This window comes from Halichoerus grypus, chromosome 10 (assembly GCF_964656455.1).
Source record: "Halichoerus grypus chromosome 10, mHalGry1.hap1.1, whole genome shotgun sequence".
NCBI lineage: Eukaryota > Metazoa > Chordata > Mammalia > Carnivora > Phocidae > Halichoerus > Halichoerus grypus.
The window spans coordinates 116,220,033-116,239,839 of NC_135721.1; the positions used below are offsets into that span (position 1 = coordinate 116,220,033).

At 40.9% G+C, this 19,807-nt stretch overlaps 1 protein-coding gene and 1 pseudogene across 4 annotated transcripts in view; one reads left to right on the top strand and one right to left on the bottom strand.

The window, feature by feature from the left end:
• PHF20 (PHD finger protein 20) overlaps window positions 1-19,807 on the top strand; it is a 130,993-nt gene that overhangs the window by 59,350 nt on the left and 51,836 nt on the right. For 3 of the 4 annotated variants that reach the window (XM_078057146.1, XM_078057148.1, XM_078057147.1), the window contains exons 3-8: window positions 288-459; window positions 2,125-2,209; window positions 9,965-10,044; window positions 14,136-14,523; window positions 18,681-18,794; window positions 19,486-19,674. In XM_078057146.1, coding sequence (XP_077913272.1) covers window positions 288-459; window positions 2,125-2,209; window positions 9,965-10,044; window positions 14,136-14,523; window positions 18,681-18,794; window positions 19,486-19,674 — 1,028 coding nt within the window. Of the gene's footprint in view, window positions 1-287; window positions 460-2,124; window positions 2,210-9,964; window positions 10,045-14,135; window positions 14,524-18,680; window positions 18,795-19,485; window positions 19,675-19,807 lie in introns of those variants that run through there. The other variant, XM_078057149.1, reaches the window with a different exon arrangement.
• On the bottom strand, window positions 11,432-12,003 carry LOC118547912 (transmembrane protein 256 pseudogene; annotated as a pseudogene).

Consider the following 19,807-nt stretch of genomic DNA (forward strand, 5'->3'; position numbering starts at 1 on the left):
ATTGTAACCCAGTATGCTGGGTATCCCTCCTCTACTCTACATGACAAAACTCAGGCTCTGAAAAGTCAGTTTAATAATTCATAAACTAAAGAATGTCCGGGTTGGGATTTGAACCCCAGGTCTGTTAGCCTCCATAATTTGTGATTTGACACAATTACACAGTCTCTAAATGGTAGGCTTTATTTAGTACTTTGGTAAGCTAGTCCTTTGGGAAGAGGTTTGGAAGGGTACTGTTTTGGATATTTTGGGTGGGTGTTAAAGGCATTTAACTTTTTTTTCCGACTCAGGTATCCAGCTCACATAGAAGACATTGACTACGAAGAAGGAAAAGTACTCATCCATTTCAAGCGTTGGAACCATCGTTATGATGAGTGGTTCTGCTGGGACAGTCCTTATTTACGCCCTTTAGAGAAAATACAGCTGAGGAAAGAGGGCTTACATGAAGATGAAGGATCTTCTGTGAGTATCAAGTCTGTAATGAGCTGGGTCAGTCGTTGGTTACTTTATGTTCCAGCCTTTGATATTCAGTGTGAAAGTCAGTAGCAGCTGGGGAACCAATCCTTATTTAGGCCTGTAGTTGCAACCCCGAGATCTCCATGGTGCCTGGGGCTCTTGAAGAATCTCAATTGTCATCTGTCTATATGATATGATTGACATGACAGCTCATAAACGATCTTGGTTGAAAAGCATTGAGGATGAATGGGGACCTTATCTCTTTCTTTTATACTACTGTATCCCTTCAGATCATTTATTAAACTTATTTGTTGTGTGAACATTTATTAAGCAATCATTCCATATGGAGCCTCATATCAAGGTCTTTTATAAGGTTTTTTTTTTTTTAAGGTTTTATTTATTATTTGAATGAGAGCTAGGGAGCATGCGCAGGAACCGGGGGGCAGGGTGGGGGGGGGAGAGGGAGAACGAGAAGCAGACTCCCTGCTGAGCAGGGAGCCCGATGTGGGCCTGGATCCCAGGACCCTGAGATCATGACTCTAGTCGAAGGCAGACACTTAACTGACTGAGCCACCCAGGCACCCCCTTTTATAAACTCTTGAGGGGTACCTGGCAGGCTTAGTTGGTAGAGCATGTGACTCTTGATCTTGGGATTATGAGTTCGAGCCCCACATTGGGTGTAGAGCCTACTTTAAAAAAAAAAAAGCTCTTGAATATCTTGGAATTGGACTATATTCCTTTTTCTAAATTTCATCGCTATGCCTGGAGCTTTTACTGATTTCAGAATGAAAAATGAAGTATTAGTTTTGAGTTTTTAAAACAGGCATTGAGAAATCTGTAGAAATCCTGCTGCCTTTGGATCTGACTCACCCCCAGATTCTGTTTTTCATTTTAACCCTGGCCAGGAAACTTGAACTCTTGCTGTCTGTGTGTGTCCATCCTCTCCCATCCCCACCCCCACTGTTTACTGTTGGGTTGCCTGGGTGGCTCAGCCAGTTAAGTGTCTGCCTTGAGCTCAGGTTATGATCCCAGGGTCCTGGGATCAAGTCCCATGTCGGTCTCCCTGCTCAGCGGGGAAACTGCTTCTTCCTCTCCCTCTCCCTCTGCCTCTCCTTCTGCTTGTGTGCTTTCTCTGTCAAATAAATAAGTAAAAATCTTTAAAAAAAAAAAAAAAAAGAATTGTTTACTGTTGTCCAGTTTGATTGCTCAATATTTATTCTACAAACTGTATCAATGCAAACTGTGTGCTGGGAAAACAGTATGAAATATTAAAAGTGAATGGGTGCTTCCTTTGGCAAAAGACCCTTTAAAAATGTGGGTGGTATTAGGTGGCATGAATGCTGATTCCCTCGAGCTGCAGTAGGTTTCCTCCTTCCAACTTGTATACTGGGTGTGTTCCTGGTGGTCCTGGGCTCAGGGACAGGGTAAGGATTTTAATCAGTACTTTGCTATGCCTGCCCAGACCTCCTAGGATAGGAAGAATCTTGTGTCCAGCCCTTTTGGTTTGACACCTAGTGTTGAACAGCAGAAACATCTTCCTCCATCCCAGTAGCTATCTCCCCTTCCCACTCTTGTCAGTCAGCTTTTCTCACAAAATCTGGTACTGTGTACGTACTATGAAACTGGATTGGTAACAGTCTTTTTGTTTTGTTTTGTTTTAATGCTTTTTAGGAATTTCAAATAAACGAGCAGGTCCTTGCTTGCTGGTCTGATTGTCGTTTTTACCCAGCCAAAGTCACTGCTGTTAACAAGGATGGTAAGGCATTTTAGTTGTAATTGTTTTTATTCATGAATTAGGGGGAAATTTGTAATATTAGAGTCTGATAGTGTATTTTCAGTATGTATTTATTGCCTAGGAATCCTCTCTTTTCAAGTTAATCACTATGTCAGGAATTAGGAAGAGATTATAAATGGAGACAAAGCTGGGTTAAAAAGAGGAATTTGATTCTTTGCCTCCTAAATTTTAGCAGTAGTTTTCCATAAAATAGTTATGGTTCATCTGTCACTCTGCTGGTAAGTGTGCAGGTTTTTGTCCAGGAGTTCCTAATATAATTGATGAAATAAGCCTTAATATTCCTTTTAATTATTTGTGAATAGCCTAGAAATGAAGTGGACATTAATAAACATTTCTTAAAAATATGCTTTGTGAGGGGTGCCTGGCTGGCTCAGTCAGTAGAGCATGTGACTATAATCTTGGGGTCACATTGGGTGTGGAGCCTACTTAAAAAAAAGCTTTGTTGATACAACATGATTGAGGGCAGTCTGTAATATCAAAGCTGCTAGTTGAAATTGGGGCCCTGGGATTTAGAGCACTGAGTTGGGATGCCTTTGCCAGAGTTTGGAACCTGTGAGGAATCATGACTGGCAACATGACCCAAAGAGGCTCATTTTGCTAGTACAAAGGCAGAAGGAGGGTTAAGAAGAAAATATGCATGGTCAGCATCCTGACACTCAGAGAATAGACTCTGGGTCCTAGTGATACCTTTTTTTGGGGGGGGGAGGGGTATTTTATTTCAGGATGTTTGTGGTATGTCCATGATCTCTTCAGTGAATGTTTAGGCCAGTCAGGCCTTTTAGTACCAGTGTTAGTGGTGACTCTAAGGCCAGATTGACTTTTCATTCAGTGAAGTTATTCAAGTATTCATTCAGCACTCTGTTAAATTTAACTGCTGGACCTGGGGCTGACCAAGCTTTGTCTGAGAATGGGTTGAAATGGTCAAAAATGAATATACATTTGCATATGGCAGAACTTTCTGTTTCTCTTTTGCTGCATTCACCCCACCTCCACCCTTCTAGCTGTTAGGCCAGTGTGGGTTAACTCTACTAAGATGTAGGTTATCCTGAAAGTGCGATCCTCTTGCCTCAGGCTTCCAAAGCAAGGTTGTATTTTTAAAATGTCTAAGCAGTTAGTGATACTCCAGCTCATGGTTGATTAAGTCTTTTTGGATGGTCCTTGTTTCCCTAAATTTCTTTTATAATCTTGTGTTCAAAATAAAATCCTGTTACTACTTTTCATATGTATCACTTTAGCCTAAAAATGTATTTTAAAGGAAAGCTTACATGTTATTAAATTGCCTTTTAGTAAATGATATGGTTTATTTTTTTAGAGTCTTATTTTCAAGATTAACAATGTTTTCTGCTCTTACTGGATTTAAATCATATGATATGAGATATAGGTGTTCTAAATGTACATAGATGTGTTCCTGCAAGTCTGTTAGGTTGATTTATGCTGATCAATCATATCTGGAGGTGTGCTCCCTTGGGGAAATGGCTGGCCCTTAGATAAAAGTTGTGAGTAGTAGCATGGTAATTCTGTAGATAAAGGAGGTTGTAGAAAGGAAGCAACATTTCTCTTTGGATCCAGTGATGTCCCAGAGTTATATGGAAGATAGAAAGGAGGCCCAGGGAGTTGGGTGACGAAGTGGCAAAGGAGAAAAGGCAGATTGTGTAAGAAGGGTTTGGGGAACCCTGGGAGCAGTCTTGCAGAGGGGTAGGGTGGTGTCTTGGTGGAGGCAGTAGAGGCTTAGGAACCTACTGTTTGCATCTAATATCTGCAGAGCCCAGAGCTGGGCATCTTGGATTTAAAGGGAAACAAACAAACAAAAACTAGTTCAAAGCAGTGTGAAGTAGGTGTTGCTATATAGCCACCTGGAGGAGGCAGGACAGGAACAGAATGGTGCAGATAAATCATAAGGGGAGGAGTGAGGGACCCCTGTCTGCAATTACTGGTTGTTTGTTTTTTTTTTTGTATGTTGATGGGTCTGGAATTTTTTGAAATAATCATTTAAGGACTGAAAGCCTTTGGCCAAATTTTTGGCCATAGTTAAGATTTTTAAATGTCTTTTAAACTGGGGCAACCAGAGCTTTGGAAGTTGTTTTAAAAAATATTTTTAGTTTATTTTCTCCATAAGCTAAAATTATGGGAGAGTCTTCAGATAGTGATTGTCCCTAAAATGGTCATTTGTCACCCTAATAATATTGGTTCTGTAAGCTCTGAAGTCTGTCCAGCGAATTTTAGTTTATTGAAGGACATTGAATATGAGTGGAGATTTCTGCCAGAACCAGTTTTCCCCAGAGTTCTTGGGTCTGAAGTCCTTACTGGTCTTGAGACTAATTGGAAGGGAAAGTAGAGGAAGGGCATGGGGGAGGGGAAATCCTGAACGTTAGTGGAATTGGCTGGTTGGTATTATTGCCACACTGAAGGAATATGAAGGAAAGCTAGCCTTTGTGAGAGCTCAGATCTGTGCCTGATTTTGAGACGAGATAATGACTCTTAGGTGCTGCCTTTAGGTTAGATGTTATCCATGGGAGCTGGTGGACAGTTTCTAGTTCAGTATGATTCTAGTAATTGCAGGATGGGGAGAGACAGTGCTGGGCTCTTTTTTCCACTCTTTCCTTGGTTTTCTGCTCTACCTCAATTTCATCTGCAGCAGGGACCACCGCAGCCTAATGGCACTGTGAGGAGAAGCTCTGCTGGCAAGGTGCCCCCTTTATTTCCCGTAAAAGTCATTCTGTCTTGTTGGTGCTGCTAGGAGTAGCTGGGCATATAGTGAAGTCACACCCTATAGATTAATCTTTGGAAGGCGTGGCCTCATTTTCTTGCCACTCTTAACCTCCTTGGTTGTTTTCCTGAGGCTGAGCATTGAGGCTGCTGGCATTGGGAGTCTGGCATGATTGAAACACAACTAAGTGGCAACTTTAGAGTTTCTTAAGGCTGTAATTAAGCACTTGGAAACTGGGGAGGGCAGCGCAGTGTTATTTAGTTCTTTTCACCTGGAATAATTCTTTGGCAGTGGCAATTAAGCATCATTTCATGTGAAGGCAGCCACACGTGGTTAGCCTTGTTAGCCCCGCTATCTGTGTTGGAGTAAAGGATGGGATTCTGTTTCCAGTGAATCTTTGTTTGGAAGCCATGTCTGGTGAGGTGACCTCAGCTTTTTGCTGGGGCTGCTCAGCTCCCCTTTGTTACACAGGGATGGCAGAGCCACTTGTGTGTCAGGGCTTTGTGTCCCCCGTCCTGAACCCTGCTGCTCTGCAAGGCATGCTCTGGGGGAAACTGAAAGTAGGTTTGCATTTTCAACAAAATGAGGAATTGTTCCTTCCTGTTGATCTGTGTTTCCTTAACTTGCGCGAACAGGCGAATCAGGTCCCTCTCTTAAAATTATTCATATTCTTAGGTCACGTGTCCCTTGTTCCCTCAGTTCAGTCTCCAGTCCAATGCCTGAAGTGTGCATTTGTAACAGGAAATTTTATGGAAATGGTCTTATTTCTAGAGTCTCTTGTTGAAGCAGTTACTATTTTTTGTCTTCTTCATGCTGTAAGTGGTCCTGCATTTGAAATGTGGGGATGTTGGGACTGTGAACAGCTTTGCACAGGGATAAAAGGAGGATTTAGGCCCACACACGCAGGGGCTAGTGTGGCTCTTACCTCTTTGTGGGGAAGGGGTTGGTGCTTCCCTTTTAAAGTGATTGGTGGATGGTAGTAATTGGAACCACTTTTTGATCCCTTGGTCTGTAACAGTTCCTTTGCTAAGCAATTTCCATATCTGATCTCATTTAGTATTCACACAAACATGGAAAGGTTGTTGCCATCAACCCCATCATTTTACAGATGAGGAACTAAGCTCACAGGAGAAGTTGCTTGAGGTTTCAGAGCCTGTACATGAATGGTAGAGCTGTGAACTGAATACAGGTCTGTGGGGCTTCAAAGATCCTGAACTGTAGTTTCCACAGTACCAGGCTGCCTCTCTAGGGCAGAGTTTTCCTAAAATGGCAGGAGTTGTCAGCAGTGGGTGTTCATTGGGTGTGTGTGCATACGTGCCTGATGTGATGATGGGTGTAGATGGTCAGTACTTTCTGGAGCCTGGTGGTGTCTTGAGAGCCCCGAGTGGGGGTCAGGATCTGGTCCCAGTCCCTGCTCTGTGATTACTGGCAGTTCACTACCTGTTCTCTGGACTCGTTTGAGCAGTTAGAACTCGAAGAAGGAATTAGAATAGATAAGCATTTTTAGAAGTTGTTAGCTACAGAACCTAAGCCCATTAGTAAAATTGCTAAGAAGAAAAAATGGGGGAGGGGAAGGTATACCTGCAAACATGTGCATATCCCTCTGCTCAGCCCCTGAGGCACATGTACAGGAACCTCAAGACATTGAGAATCCATGTTTGAAAACTTTGAGTCTCCTATTCATGGCATTCTGGAATTCTTTGACTCTTGGAGATGAGTGGGATAGAGAAAGGACCCTTGAGTCACAGTTATGGTAGAGTTCAAGAACAACAGATATCTATCCAGAGTCACCTGTGCTTCCCTATTTCCTTGGTCCTACAGAAGATCAGCTTTCTATGCATCTCTGGGTTTTTTTTTTTCTTACAGCGCTTCTGCACCTACTGACTGCTATAAGGTTGTCTGATACACTGAGTTCTTAACCCCCAGAGGGGCAAGACCAGGAAGCTTTGTTTCACCTGGCATGTGTAAGGACAGGGGCTTCTGAAGGGAGCCTGAGGCAGGGGGCCTTTGTGTTAAGGATGCACTTATTTTTCTGTCATTTACATGTTACTTGTTAGATGTTGTCTGTGGCCATGGGAAAGCTCTATTGTCAGCCACCCACAGGAGGATTCCATGAGAAAACATTTATTTTTATTTTTAATTTTTAAAAAAAAGATTATATTTTTTTATTTGACACACACACACACACACATGCGTGTACGCACGCACACACACAAACACACCTATGAGCTGGGGGAGGGGCAAAGGGAGAGGGAGAAGCAGACTACAGGATCATGACCTGAGTCTCAGGCAGATGCTTAACCAGCTGAGCCACCCAGGCGCCCCGGGAAGACATTCTTTTAGTTGTACAGGAACCATTAAAGTAGATTTGGGGCCTTTTTCCAGAAGTGGGCCTAGGCCATCATTGTCCATGGGATATGTTGTTTTTTTCCTTCTGATTTATTGAAGCCCAAGTTAGGCTGTGTACACGATCAAGGGAAAATGTTTTAAGATGATCCTTTATAGTTCTTTGGAAGTAAAAAGGGTCAGGGCCAGGATATTGCTGTCTAAGGACAGTGATTCCTGAGTACCTTTGGCCATAGTGTGGGTCATTTTAGAATGGCCGTTGATGCTTTGGGTCTCTGGTTTGGACTTTAGGCTGAGGGACTTGAGGAATAGGCAGTTTGGGGTGGTGGAAGAAGAATTGGTCAGAGGTCAGCAGAGAGGCTTAGGTTCTACTCCCAGGTCTGCTTAGCTCTCTTTTAGCTCTTTTTGGAACTCAGGGCACACCCCTTCATTTAAGGCCTCCATTTTGAGCCTGCCATCAGGAGTAAGCTTCAGAATTGACCTCAGATAGCTGAAAATGTCCTTCTGGATGTTTGAAATGTCTGTAAAAATGGACAGTTTTCATTTTGATGTAGTTGATGCTAACTTTCTTGGTAAGATAGTTGAAGAGGTATAGGCTTGGGTGTCTTGTTGGCACACTTGATATTTAAGATTTCATGAGAGTTGGGTTCTTAATGACCCCATCTGCAGGCTGGTCAGAACCACGTCATGGTTGCTTGTAAAGGGTATGTTTACAGTTCCATAGCATTGCTTATCATTGCTTCTTTGCTTGCCAAATAGAGGCAGGAAGACAGGATCCCAGGCCTTTGTTGTAAGAATTCATCAGTCATTGATGAGCTGCCTTATGTAGAATCCCTTATCATAGCCTCACGTCTTATTGCTTGTTTTTAACCAACCAAGCATAACTATATATCCTTGTATCTAGTTTGCTAGCCACTTTGTTCTGTGTCGGTGATACTTGCGACGGATAATCAACTTTATTTTGTAATACCAGGAGTAAAGTTCAGTAGGTAATTACTAATTGTCTGTGGCAATACACCAGAATCACCTGAAACACTTGTTAAAACACGCAGTTATTTTTGTGTTGCACTCTGAGGTTTTGATTCAGTATATGGGGAGTGGTGCTGGTAACTTACATTTCTAAAAGTCACCAGGAGTTGTTGATGCTGCTGGTCTGGGCACCGTACTTCGAGAATCCCTGGTCTACAGTGAACCAGATGCTGTGTGAGAGAGAAATTGGTGTGAGATGTGGTCCCTGGCCTTGGGGAGCCTGCCTTTGATTTGGTATCTGCCTTCTATATGAAGGTAGATCTAATCTGAGGCCCTGCAGGCAAGGTGCCAAAATGAGTCTTAGAGAAGTTCAGAGTAGGGAAAAATCTTCCTAGCTAGGAAGTCAGGAAGCTTTTACAGAACTATTGTGGTCATTTGAGCTGAGTGCTTAAGGGTCAATGAGTAGGACATTCTAGGCAGGAAAATACTTTGATAAAGATGTGGAGGCGGACATGTCACAAGGCAGTTTCATTGGGTGGCAATTAGCTCATCACTTTAAGTTGTATATTGGTAATGAGAAACAAAGTTTGGAAAATAATTGGGCTAAGATTGCATTGGACTTTGAACACTACAGAGTGAGGCTTTCATTAGAGGTGGCTAGCCATTGACAGGGGCCTGTTTAGGACTGGAGGAGAGGTGGGGTGGTTTGGGGAGGGTAGAGAGTGTATGAAGAAGGCCGTAACTAGCCAGAAGGTCTTTGGCTTCCTTGTTGCATTCTTTTACTCCCAGGGATTTTTTTTTTTCCTTCCCTGTTTGGTGGCAAATTGATCCTGAAAACTTACCATGTTTACCTATAGTAAACCATTATGTGGTTACCAGTAATTCACTGGTAATCTTGACAAGATTAACTGTGATTTTTTTTTTTTTTTTAAATCCCTGGGACCAAAAAGAAAAAAAAAAGAAAAACAAAGGTGGGGTGGGGGGAGAGGTGGGTTCTAAGATGCAAAAGTTTGAAAGAGTTGGTTTGAGTGCAACTAAGGAGAACTTTTGTAGTTGGATGCCTTATTTGGGATGAAGATTATTTGGATTTTCAGCTTCAGTCTTATAGCAGAGTGATTTTTGTTAGATTTCTTTTTCTAATGGAATAAAACTGGTAAGGTAGCAGGCACCATTTAGTGTTTTGGCCAAGTCTGTTTAGATGTGGTAACATGAAGGTTATTCATATGGATTATGAGATGAATGTGACCTCTAAAAACATGATGCCTTTAGTAAGCAGTCATGTTTCTTCTAAAGTTTAAAAGATATTACTACTCTTAAGCCCAGAAAATAAAGATTGATAAAAATTAATAATTCACCAAGCAATAAATAAAACTGCATTTTCGTCACATTCTTAATTGTTTTACTGCTCTTTGTTCTTGGCCTAAATTCAATGTAATTCTTTTTTTCCATCAAAAAGCAGATGGATTTTGATCTGTATAGGTAAAGAGAAAACCTACTATGTAATCTTGACTAAGAAATGAAGGCATGCATACTACTTATTATCTTGAACATAAATAAGACTGCGTGTGTTTCTTAATATTTTAATTCTCATACATTTATTATTGTGGTTGGAGCTCCCTTGTGTTTATGCTTTGAAAAGTTTTGTTGCTTTCATGAAACTGTAAGTTAAATCATGATATCTTCTTAAATTTTAGGTACTTACACTGTGAAATTTTATGATGGAGTAGTTCAGACTGTCAAACATATTCATGTCAAAGCTTTTTCCAAAGATCAGGTGAGAAATGTGGTTTTGTGCTTTGTGGTATGAATAATGCTAACATTGTAGTTCTTTTTCTCAAATAAAGACGTTACATTTGTTTATGATGGCAAAGTCTTTATTTCCTTCACCTGACACAATTTCACTAGAAAGCAATACACAAGTTTTCAGAAATTGTTAATATTTGTCTCTCTGCCATTTCCTTTTATCTGTTTTCCTCATCTTTTCTCAAAACTGTCCGGTTATTATTCTTTTTTTCTCTATCCCTGTGCCCTGTCCTTAGAGCTGTTATTCATCATAGGGAACTTGCTAATGCTTGAGGAAACCTAGAGTGTATTTTCTCCTCATCTAACTTTGTCCTTCAGCTCACGACCATGACTTGGTGGTTTCAGAACTATAGTTTGGCATGAATTTGGCAATCGCTTGTGCTAGATATGCCTTGTTTGAAAATTTTGTTTCCTGTTGTTCCAGGCACCATGCATGTATTTGCTTGAGCATGACACAGGAGTTTTGATATAGGAAATATGGGCCATCTAGAAATGTTGCCTACTCTTTTCATACATTTTTTCCCCTTTAGTCTTTTTCATGTTTATGCCTTAATGAAATAGTTGGGAAAGCAAGGTCAGGATTTGGGTATTGATGTTTTAAAACTTCTGATTGTTACTACTTGTTAACTTTTTGAGTAGTTGTTGATGTGACAGTATTTGGTGATGCTGGAACCTGTTGATCAAATGCCTCTACTTATCACAAATTTTAGTAAATTCTTCTGTACATACATATATTTAGCAATTTCAGAGGGTTATGTCTCATGATATCTTTAAAGGTAGCCCTAAGAATGTTTTTCCCTTTTGCTGGTTTTCCTTTAAAGACAGTTGAAACAGTTATAAAGGTTTAGCCCTGAAGATGTTTTCTCTGTGATCATTTGACCCTCAGGCATCTAAGGAGCTGCTATCCAGTACTCTAAAATGTTATTTTGTGGGGTTCCTGACTGGCTCAGTCAGTAGAGCATGTGACTCTGGATCACAGGGTTGTGAATTTGAGCCCCACATGTAGTGTAGTTTACTTAAAATTAAAAAAATAAGTAAAATGTTATTTTGGCCTTAAATTTGGCAATTTTTATGATGAGTTTGTGGAATGAGTTAATACAGATAGAGGGCTGTGTAGATAAGAACTTATTCAGAATTGTCAGATTGTATCTAGAATTCCCCAAGTGGAAGTCCGGGGCTCCAGATAACAAACATTCAACTGTTTACTCTGCTGTACTGAATAAATTGATTGATAGCCCTTGTGGTGCTTTGGGTTGGAGATGAGCACCTTACCCAGTGTGGATTTGTGGGTGCTTCAGTTCCCAATTCCCAGCTATCCCTGAGTGTCTCACCTCATCTCAGACCTGGTGGGTGGTCAGGCATAGGCCCACAGTTCCTGCTTGTTTGTTTTTTTTCCAAGAGAGCGTTGTATTTGCATAAACGACTTCTCAGGTCTCTTCAGCCCTAAGGATCTAGGGTTCCATAATGGCTACATACAAAGCTTAACTTCTTTTTTTTTAAATTATTTTTTAAATTTGCCTTTCTCTTTTAATCCCCTTCCTGCTCCAGCTCTTAAAAAAGTACCCAGAAAGTACCTTAAATACAAGGAAGCTCAAATAACCATGGCAAGCCAGCCTAAGATTAGCAGGCTCCCTCCCTCAGGGGCCAAAGTCTGGAAACTGGGTCTGCACTCAACCTGGTGGTAAAAGCTGATGCAGAATAAGATGGTTCTAGAGGCTAGTAGTAACCCGGCCCTGAGGGGCTTTCTACAACAGGACACCCGTAATAGGATCAGGCTGTGTAAGAAGTGGTGTTTGTTGGCCTTGTCGGAGAGCTCCTTCCCATAGGCATCTGGAAACTGGGCGCCCTGCGTCCTGTAGGAGGCCAAGCCTCAGGCCCCAGCCCTCGACAAGGTGCCCAAGTGATGGAAAACAGCCCCTGGCCTGGCCATGACAGTGGATGGATGGTCACGTACCTCCAAAGCTTAACTTCTTAAAAATATCTGTCATAGACAATTTTTAAAGCCCTTTTCATATATTATTAGAATAGATTGAAGTTTTTTCTGTGTGATCATACTGCTCTAAATGTTTTGATAATTTATATATTAGGAACATTAACTTTTTTTGAAGTTATAAAAACAATACATGAGCTGTAGAAAATTTGAACACTATAGAAAAGCACAAAGAAAGTAAAAATGAGGGGTGCCTGGGTGGCTCAGTCATTAAGTGTCTGCCTTTGGCTCGGGTCGTGGTCCTGGGGTCCTGGGATCGAGCCCTGCATTGGCCTCCCTGCTCCGCGGGGAGCCTGCTTCTCCCTCTCCCACTCCCCCTGCTTGTGTTACCTCTCTCGCTGTGTCTCTCTCTGTCAAATAAATAAAATCTTAAAAAAAAAAAAAAAGGAAAGTAAAAATGATATAATTCTGTCATCTAAATACAGTTGCTCTTAACATATTGGCATATCCTTCTGTGTTTTTTGTTAAGTATTTATATATATATTTTAAAATTGGGGTCATATATATTACTGTTCCATATTTTGCTCTTTTATTTTTTAAAGGGGTATATTTTGCTCTTTTAACAAAATAACATTTTCTTAAGTTCTTAATAGTGTATGAGAATATGGCTTTGCTGGCTCTTTAGTATTTTGTAACATGTATGTAACTGTACTATCTGTAACCAATTCCCTATTGGGGACAGGTATTTGTAAATCTGGGTGTACAAGTCCGATTATTCTGTTAGTTCCGTTTCTAGGAGTTCATTCTAGTTCAAAAGTATACACTTTTAATTCTTGTCACACAAACTGGTAACATGCTCCCCCCCCAGGTGGTTATAATTTATAGTTCTGCCAACAGTTACTGAGGAGTGCTTGCTCTCAAACCTGCTTTCAGAAAATTTGGGGGGCTTGAAAAAATATTTTCTTCTAGGCTCCAATCATAGGGATTCTCCTTGTTTATTACTTTTCCCTGTGGGACAGATTATACCTTCACTCACTGAGTATTTAGGCACTCCTTCCAGCTTTGGGGAGAGATCTGTGTGCCTAGTGTGTGCTAGGTGCTGGGGATCCCATACGAACATATGTGCTTCCTGCTGTTCTCTAGAGGTGTTGGAAGAGAGATACATACACAAACTTAATTGTAGTTTTGGAAACTCCAGAGCTTTCAGAGCTGGCTTTCAGAGCTGTGTCCTACGAGGATGCAGGAGTTTTATAATGAGTTCTTTAAAAGTTACTTAGGAGGAAAGTAACCAAGAAGTAGTACTTCTGTCTAGTAGACAAAAACTTAGTAGCTCAGGAGCACAGTTGGTGCCTTTGTTGGATTGGGCACAGCCTTTACCCAGTTGAGGAAGCAAAGACCCTGCTTCCGGGTTGGACAATCTTTTTTTTTTTTTTTTAAGATTTTATTTGTTTATTTGAGAGAGAGACAGATAGTGACAGAGATAGCAAGAGAGAGCACAAGTGGGGAGGAGAGGGAGAAGCAGGCTCCTGCCAAGCAGGGAGCCAGACATGGGGCTTGATCCCAGGACCCTGGGATCACAACCCGAGCTGAAGGCAGATGTTTAACGGACTGAGCCACCCAGGTTCCGCATGGGTTGGATAATCTTTATAGCTTTCCCGTTCAGCCTCCAGTTATTAGTTTGTGTTCTTCTCTACACAGGGCATCAGCATCCACTGGCACACTGAGCCAGGCCTCTGAAAGGCCCTGGGTCTGTGTAGTCAATGCTTGTGATGAGAAGGACATAGCTTGGAGGCATTTTCTTAGAACACCTCTGTCAGAAAGATTGCTTTGCAGAAGAAGTTCCTGGGGTATTTGTCTGTCCCTTTAATTATCTAGTGACTTATTAATAATCAAAATAGGGGAGATCACTCTGTGTCAGAAGGAATTGAACATGACTGTTGCCTTTTTTAAATTTAGGATTCATTCTCAAGCCTCAGAGTATGGATGGATATTTTCAGTGGTTCTTTCCATTATGTGACATAGCATATATCCTGTTTTAATTTGTTTGTCTTCATACGTTTGCAAAAAACCATCTGATTTTATATCTGCAAGTAATCACAAAGTGTGTTTCATCGCTATTTTGCTCATTTTAGAATATTGTGGGTAATGCTAGGCCTAAAGAAACAGATCACAAAAGTCTTCCATCATCTCCTGATAAACGAGAGAAGTTTAAAGAGCAAAGAAAAGCCACTGTCAATGTGAAGAAAGACAAAGAGGACAAAGCCTTGAAGACAGAAAAGCGACCCAAGCAGCCTGATAAAGAAGGAAAGTTAATTTGTTCTGAAAAGGGGAAGGTGTCAGAGAAGAGCCTTCCCAAGAACGAGAAGGAAGATAAGGAGAACATTTCAGAAAATGACAGAGAGTATTCTGGAGATGCTCAAGTGGATAAAAAACCTGAAAATGACATTGTGAAGAGTCCACAAGAAAACTTGAGGGAGCCAAAAAGAAAACGAGGCAGGCCCCCTTCCATAGCTCCTACTGGTGAGTTTCCCAAGTGGGGTCTGCATTGGGCAATGCCAGAGTGTTCTTCTGTGGCTCTTGGTGATTCTTTATCACTTCCATACTTCAGTTCATTTTTGTGACTGACTTTGAATCATCCTGTGATCTGAAAATAAGTTATGTTTGTGGAGCTGAATTTTAAGGGAGGCATGTATCCAGATGAATGTAAGTTGTAAAACATATCCTTGACTAAGCTTCTGGGGTGGTACATAACTGTCCACTAGATGCTTTAGCTTATATGGTAAAAACTAATAAGCTGAGGCCTTTTGCCTGTGCCTATTCAAATGATCTCAGTTTAAGTAAGCTTAATAGAACCTGGGATTAGGAAATAATAGTTTTCCTGAGAGACATGAAAGAGGAAAGAAGTAATTAGATGTGGGTGTCTGACAGAGCCTGGATCAAAGACCACTGGACCTAGGGAGGCATGGGTGCATTTTGAAGTTGAGCTCTCTGGAGAGTGATTATGGGTTGGACATTTTCACAGTCTAAGTAAAAAACTGAGATGACTAATTGGTAAGAGTTAAGGTTAAAGCGTACAGGTTTAGGGAAGAATGTATAGTTATTTTAAAAAGTTGAAATTTAGAATTCTTCAGGAATATCCAAGAATAAAACACATCCTGAATTTCTTCCTAGATCAAACCCTCCTTCTCTAGATCAGTTCAGTGGCATGAGGAACCCGTAGGATCTCTAGTCTGAATGCTGGCTAGGATAATCTGGCAGTGGTCTTCACACATTCTTGCTTGTATATTTCCTACATGAATATTGAAAAACAGAATCCTTTAGTACATTTTAGAGTGATAGCTATTTTTTCTCACAAGTTTAAACAGCTGCAAATGACATATTTATATTTTAAATACTTTTTGATTTGAAAATCATTAAATAGATTTTCATTAAAACTGCAGAACTACAGAGTTAGCTCATTCATTGGTCCTGCATGATGTGGAATGCAAAGTGAGTCCTATCAATCCAGGCAGGTACATCAGACTTAATTTCTGTGGAAAAAAGTCTGCCTTAATTTACTTCAAATAAATATTAGTATTCATTCCCAGTAGACAGCTTTCTCACATCTGAGTTCTAACTTTAAGATAGGAAATTAGATATAGATTGATTTCTTCCCGGATGAATTAAGCCATCTCCTCCTTTAGTGGTTGTAACTGAGTTTAGCCCTCAAAAGCTGAGCATGCTGGAATTGCCCGTAGGCCTCTTTATGGCCTAGACCTGCACTGTCCAGTATGGTAGCCACTAGCCACATGTGGCTGTTGAGTACTTGAAATGTGGGTGGTCTGAATTGAGATGTGCTGTGAGTGTAAAATATACTCTGGAATTGAAATACTAGGTACAAAAGAACCCCGTAAAATATCTCAATTTTTAATGTTGATTACATGTCAAAATGATGTTTTTGGATGTATTGGGTTAAAATATATTCTTAAAATTAAATTTACTTTTTTTTTTAAACTAAAAAATTGAAAATTACACATGTGGCTTGCATTTGTGGCTCTCGTTATATTTCTGTCTGACAGCAGTGGCCTAAATTCACTGGCTTTCTCTGTAGGATTCTGGGAGAGAACAACTGCCTAAGGCATCCATAGTGCATTGACGTCTCTTCCATGCATTGAGAATGGTACTAGTTGTAAACCATACTTGGGAGAATTGAGAAACTTACCTCTGCGTTCTCTGTTCAAATGAGGAACTCCAACTGAGAAGGTCTGGAGGTTTTAAACCTCTGGGCAGTGTACCATGTTAAGATGTAGGATGAGCGTTAGGCAGGCTTTTTTATGTAAGTGGAAGAAGGGCACTTATGCAAGAAGAGGTGGAAAATGAGAACTGGTGGAAGTCTGATGTGTCCTCATCTCAGCTTAGGAAAGCATATATATGGGAATTGAGTGCTCTGAAACAGATTCCCCTTTAGCTGTTCATGCTCTGGCTTGTACCCTCTGGAAAGTATGTACTGGGTTAGTTGTACTCAACTTTGCTGACTGCCCCATGAAGCCACATGACTTCACTCAGATTAAAAAAAGGTGGGGAGGCATTCAGTTTATTGCTTTCATTTTGTTAAGTGTAAGTTTCATACCAGATAGGATTGATTTAATAGAGAAATGGTGTTTTCCAGGTTTGCCTGAGGCATTTCTCCCCAGTCAGAATCTCTGGAATTGTGAACAGCCTTCCCGGATGATTCTTAACTGTAAAACACTAATGTTTTGTGTAGTCAGCCCTGGTTTGTATGTGGTATCAAAGAGAAGAATGCTTACCAAATATCTTCTATGTAGTTCAAATCTCCTTTAAAAATTGCTTGGAAAAAATTCATTGACCCAGTGCAGCGTTGAGCTCTCTAAAGTTTACAGATTTGATTGGAACAGGATCTGAGCTATTTAGGGAGGGTTGTTTGTATTTGTGTTTAATTTGGAATGTGTATGATTTCCAAGTTCTCACCACTTGGAACAAAATAACGTTGGCACATTGGGAAGATTGAACACAGCCGAGGAGTTCAGCATACTCATTAGGTTTGCCTCCTCAGAGCTCAGCCCTGTCTCTTCTTGGGCCTTTCGACATGGCCGATCTGAAGCTACTGGTCTTCAGTGAGTCTTCTTCCCCATTGCCCAAACCCCCGGCCCTCTGCGGGCCACCTCCCCAACTCTTTCCCCCTTTCTCCTTCTCTCTCCTTTCAGCCTTCGTCAGACCCCTTAGCCCTGCCTTACCCCCAAGCTTCCTAGTTTCATTTCTTTTGTTTTTTCTTCTGCCTGTTTTTTGGATTCTCATCTTTCATGATTGGGGAGAGCTTCTTAAATGTTGGATTTAAAAATAAAGAGTGAATACTCTCCAAGAGTTTAGTGTCTGCACTGCTAAATTATGTCAGAGCTGGATTTGTTGGGATCAGCAGCCTTGCCTGGAACACTATCAAATAGCATAGTCTCCTGAGATTTTTCTGGAATTGTTATTAAGAGGTTATAAATGTTGACATTCTTTTTGGTCCCTCATAACTAGGACCAGTGCCAAGCTAACTAATTTAACAAGTAGAGATTGAAAACAGTATTCAAACTATAGTCCCAGGTACGCATCTTAGGAATTAGCCTGAATGGTGGATTTCCTGAGTATTGGATAAGTCAAGTTTTGATGAGGAGATTTGATGGTGATAAAAATGACTTTTTTTTATTGCCCTTGCACCTTCATATTTTATAGTAGTCATGTTGGGGGTGCATAGGTGGCTCAGTCAGTTAAGTGTCTGCCTTTGGCTCAAGTCATGATCCTCGGGTCCTGGATTAAACGCCGCATTGGGCTCCCTGCTTCTCCCTCTCTGTCTATTCCCGCCCCCCCCCGCCCCCCCGCCCTGTGCTCACTCTCTCCCTTGCTCTCTCAAATAAATAAATAAAATCTTTTTTAAAAAAGGGAGGTGGGGAGGATAAGGAGGGGGAGAAACAGACTCCCCGCTGAGCAGGGAGCCTGAAGCAGGGCTGGATCCCAGGACTGCACTCTGAGACATTGACCTGAACCAAAGGCAGACACTTAACCGACTGAGCCACCCATTGTTTAAAAGAGAGGATTTAGAAGAGAAATGTATGCAGAGGGGCGCCTGGGTGGCTCAGTCGTTGAGCGTCTGCCTTCGGCTCAGGTCATGATCCCAGGGTCCTGGGATCAAGCCCCGCATCGGGCTCCCTGCTTCGTGGGGAACCTGCTTCTCCCTCTCCCACTCCCCCTGCTTGTGTTCCCTCTCTCGCTGTGTCTCTCTCTGTCAAATAAATAAAATCTTTAAAAAAAAAAAAAAAAAGAAGTGTATGCAGAGCTAGGTCATAGGAGAAACCAAAAAAAGAGATGAAGGAAGGGGTGCCTGTTTGGCTCAGTTGGTAGAACATGTGACTCTTGATGTTGTGGTCGTGAGTTTGTGTCCCACATTGGGTGTAGAGATTACTTAAATAAATCTTTAAAAAAAAGAGAAAGAGATGAAGGAGGTCAGTCTACAGGGTGTCAGCATCTCATATTTAAGGAAGTAGTTTCTCACCCATTACACTTTTATTTTCTTATTAGCTCTTTGGGGGTCTGTTTATTATATATGTGTGTGTGTGTGTTTTATTTATATATAATCAGGAGGATTGGGCATGAAGAAATTGCATAACTTCTTTTGTGTCGTTTTATATACACTGTAGCTGTGGATTCGAACTCTCAAACTTTGCAACCGATAACATTGGAATTGAGAAGGCGGAAAATATCAAAAGGAAGTGAAGTCCCGTTAAAACGTCCCCGGCTTGACAAAAATTCATGTGAGTCTCCGGTTTGTGTATGTGTGTGTCTAGAACTTGATGTTCATTGGGTTAACCTGTTCTGTATTCATGTTGTTTCCTACTCCGTATATATAGGCTCTAATGCTGTTTTTGGTCACAGGAGCTAATGTGGATGGTTTGGGTTGGATAAGAAGGAGTTTTGCTTAAAGAAGAATAAATCCCAAAGCACAAACTATATATTAATGTTGGATTCAGTGGTGTCATCTTTATACCCATAAACTACATTTCCATTGGAAATTTAATGGCTTAGGAAGGGATGGATTTCATATGTTGAGTAAAACCTTAAAAATGCTATTGATTTAAAAAAAGTACTTTGGCTCCAAAAATGATTTGTGATTTTTCTAAGGCTTTATAAACGTTTATTGACTTTAAAAATTAGTCCATAGACTTTTAAGTTGGGAAGCCCCAAAATAGAACTTAGATGTCAAGATTGGGGTATGACCTTAAAACATATTTTTCAGACCATGAATAAGGATGATTCTATCCTGGAAGAGAGACTGCCTTTATTTAAAACTATAAATTAAGAAAGGATATTTCCTTTTATCACTGGTCTAATATTCTAGAAGTCTCTCTAAAGCCCTTAGAGAGGTAACCAGCCCAGAAATCTGTAATAGCAGAGTTATTTCTTCTTAATTGGGTTCTTGACCATAACCCTCTTAATGGTTTGTAGCCCAGGAAAAGTCAAAAACCTATTCGGAAAACACTGACAAAGATTTATCGAGGAGACGGTCCTCCAGGCTGTCCACTAATGGGACACATGAGATCCTAGATCCTGACTTGGTTGTATCAGATTTGGTTGATACGGTTAATATTGATCCTCTGCAAAACACATCATCCAGTAACAAGGAATCTGAAGAAGGTGAGTCGGAGTGTGTTCTAGAATTGTCTTGCCAGCTTGTCTGTCTAGTGAGAACCAATCTAAATCATTGTATACTATCTCCACAAGTTTTAGATAGTGTTGAAATTAAATTTGTAAATGGGTTGCAGGGTTT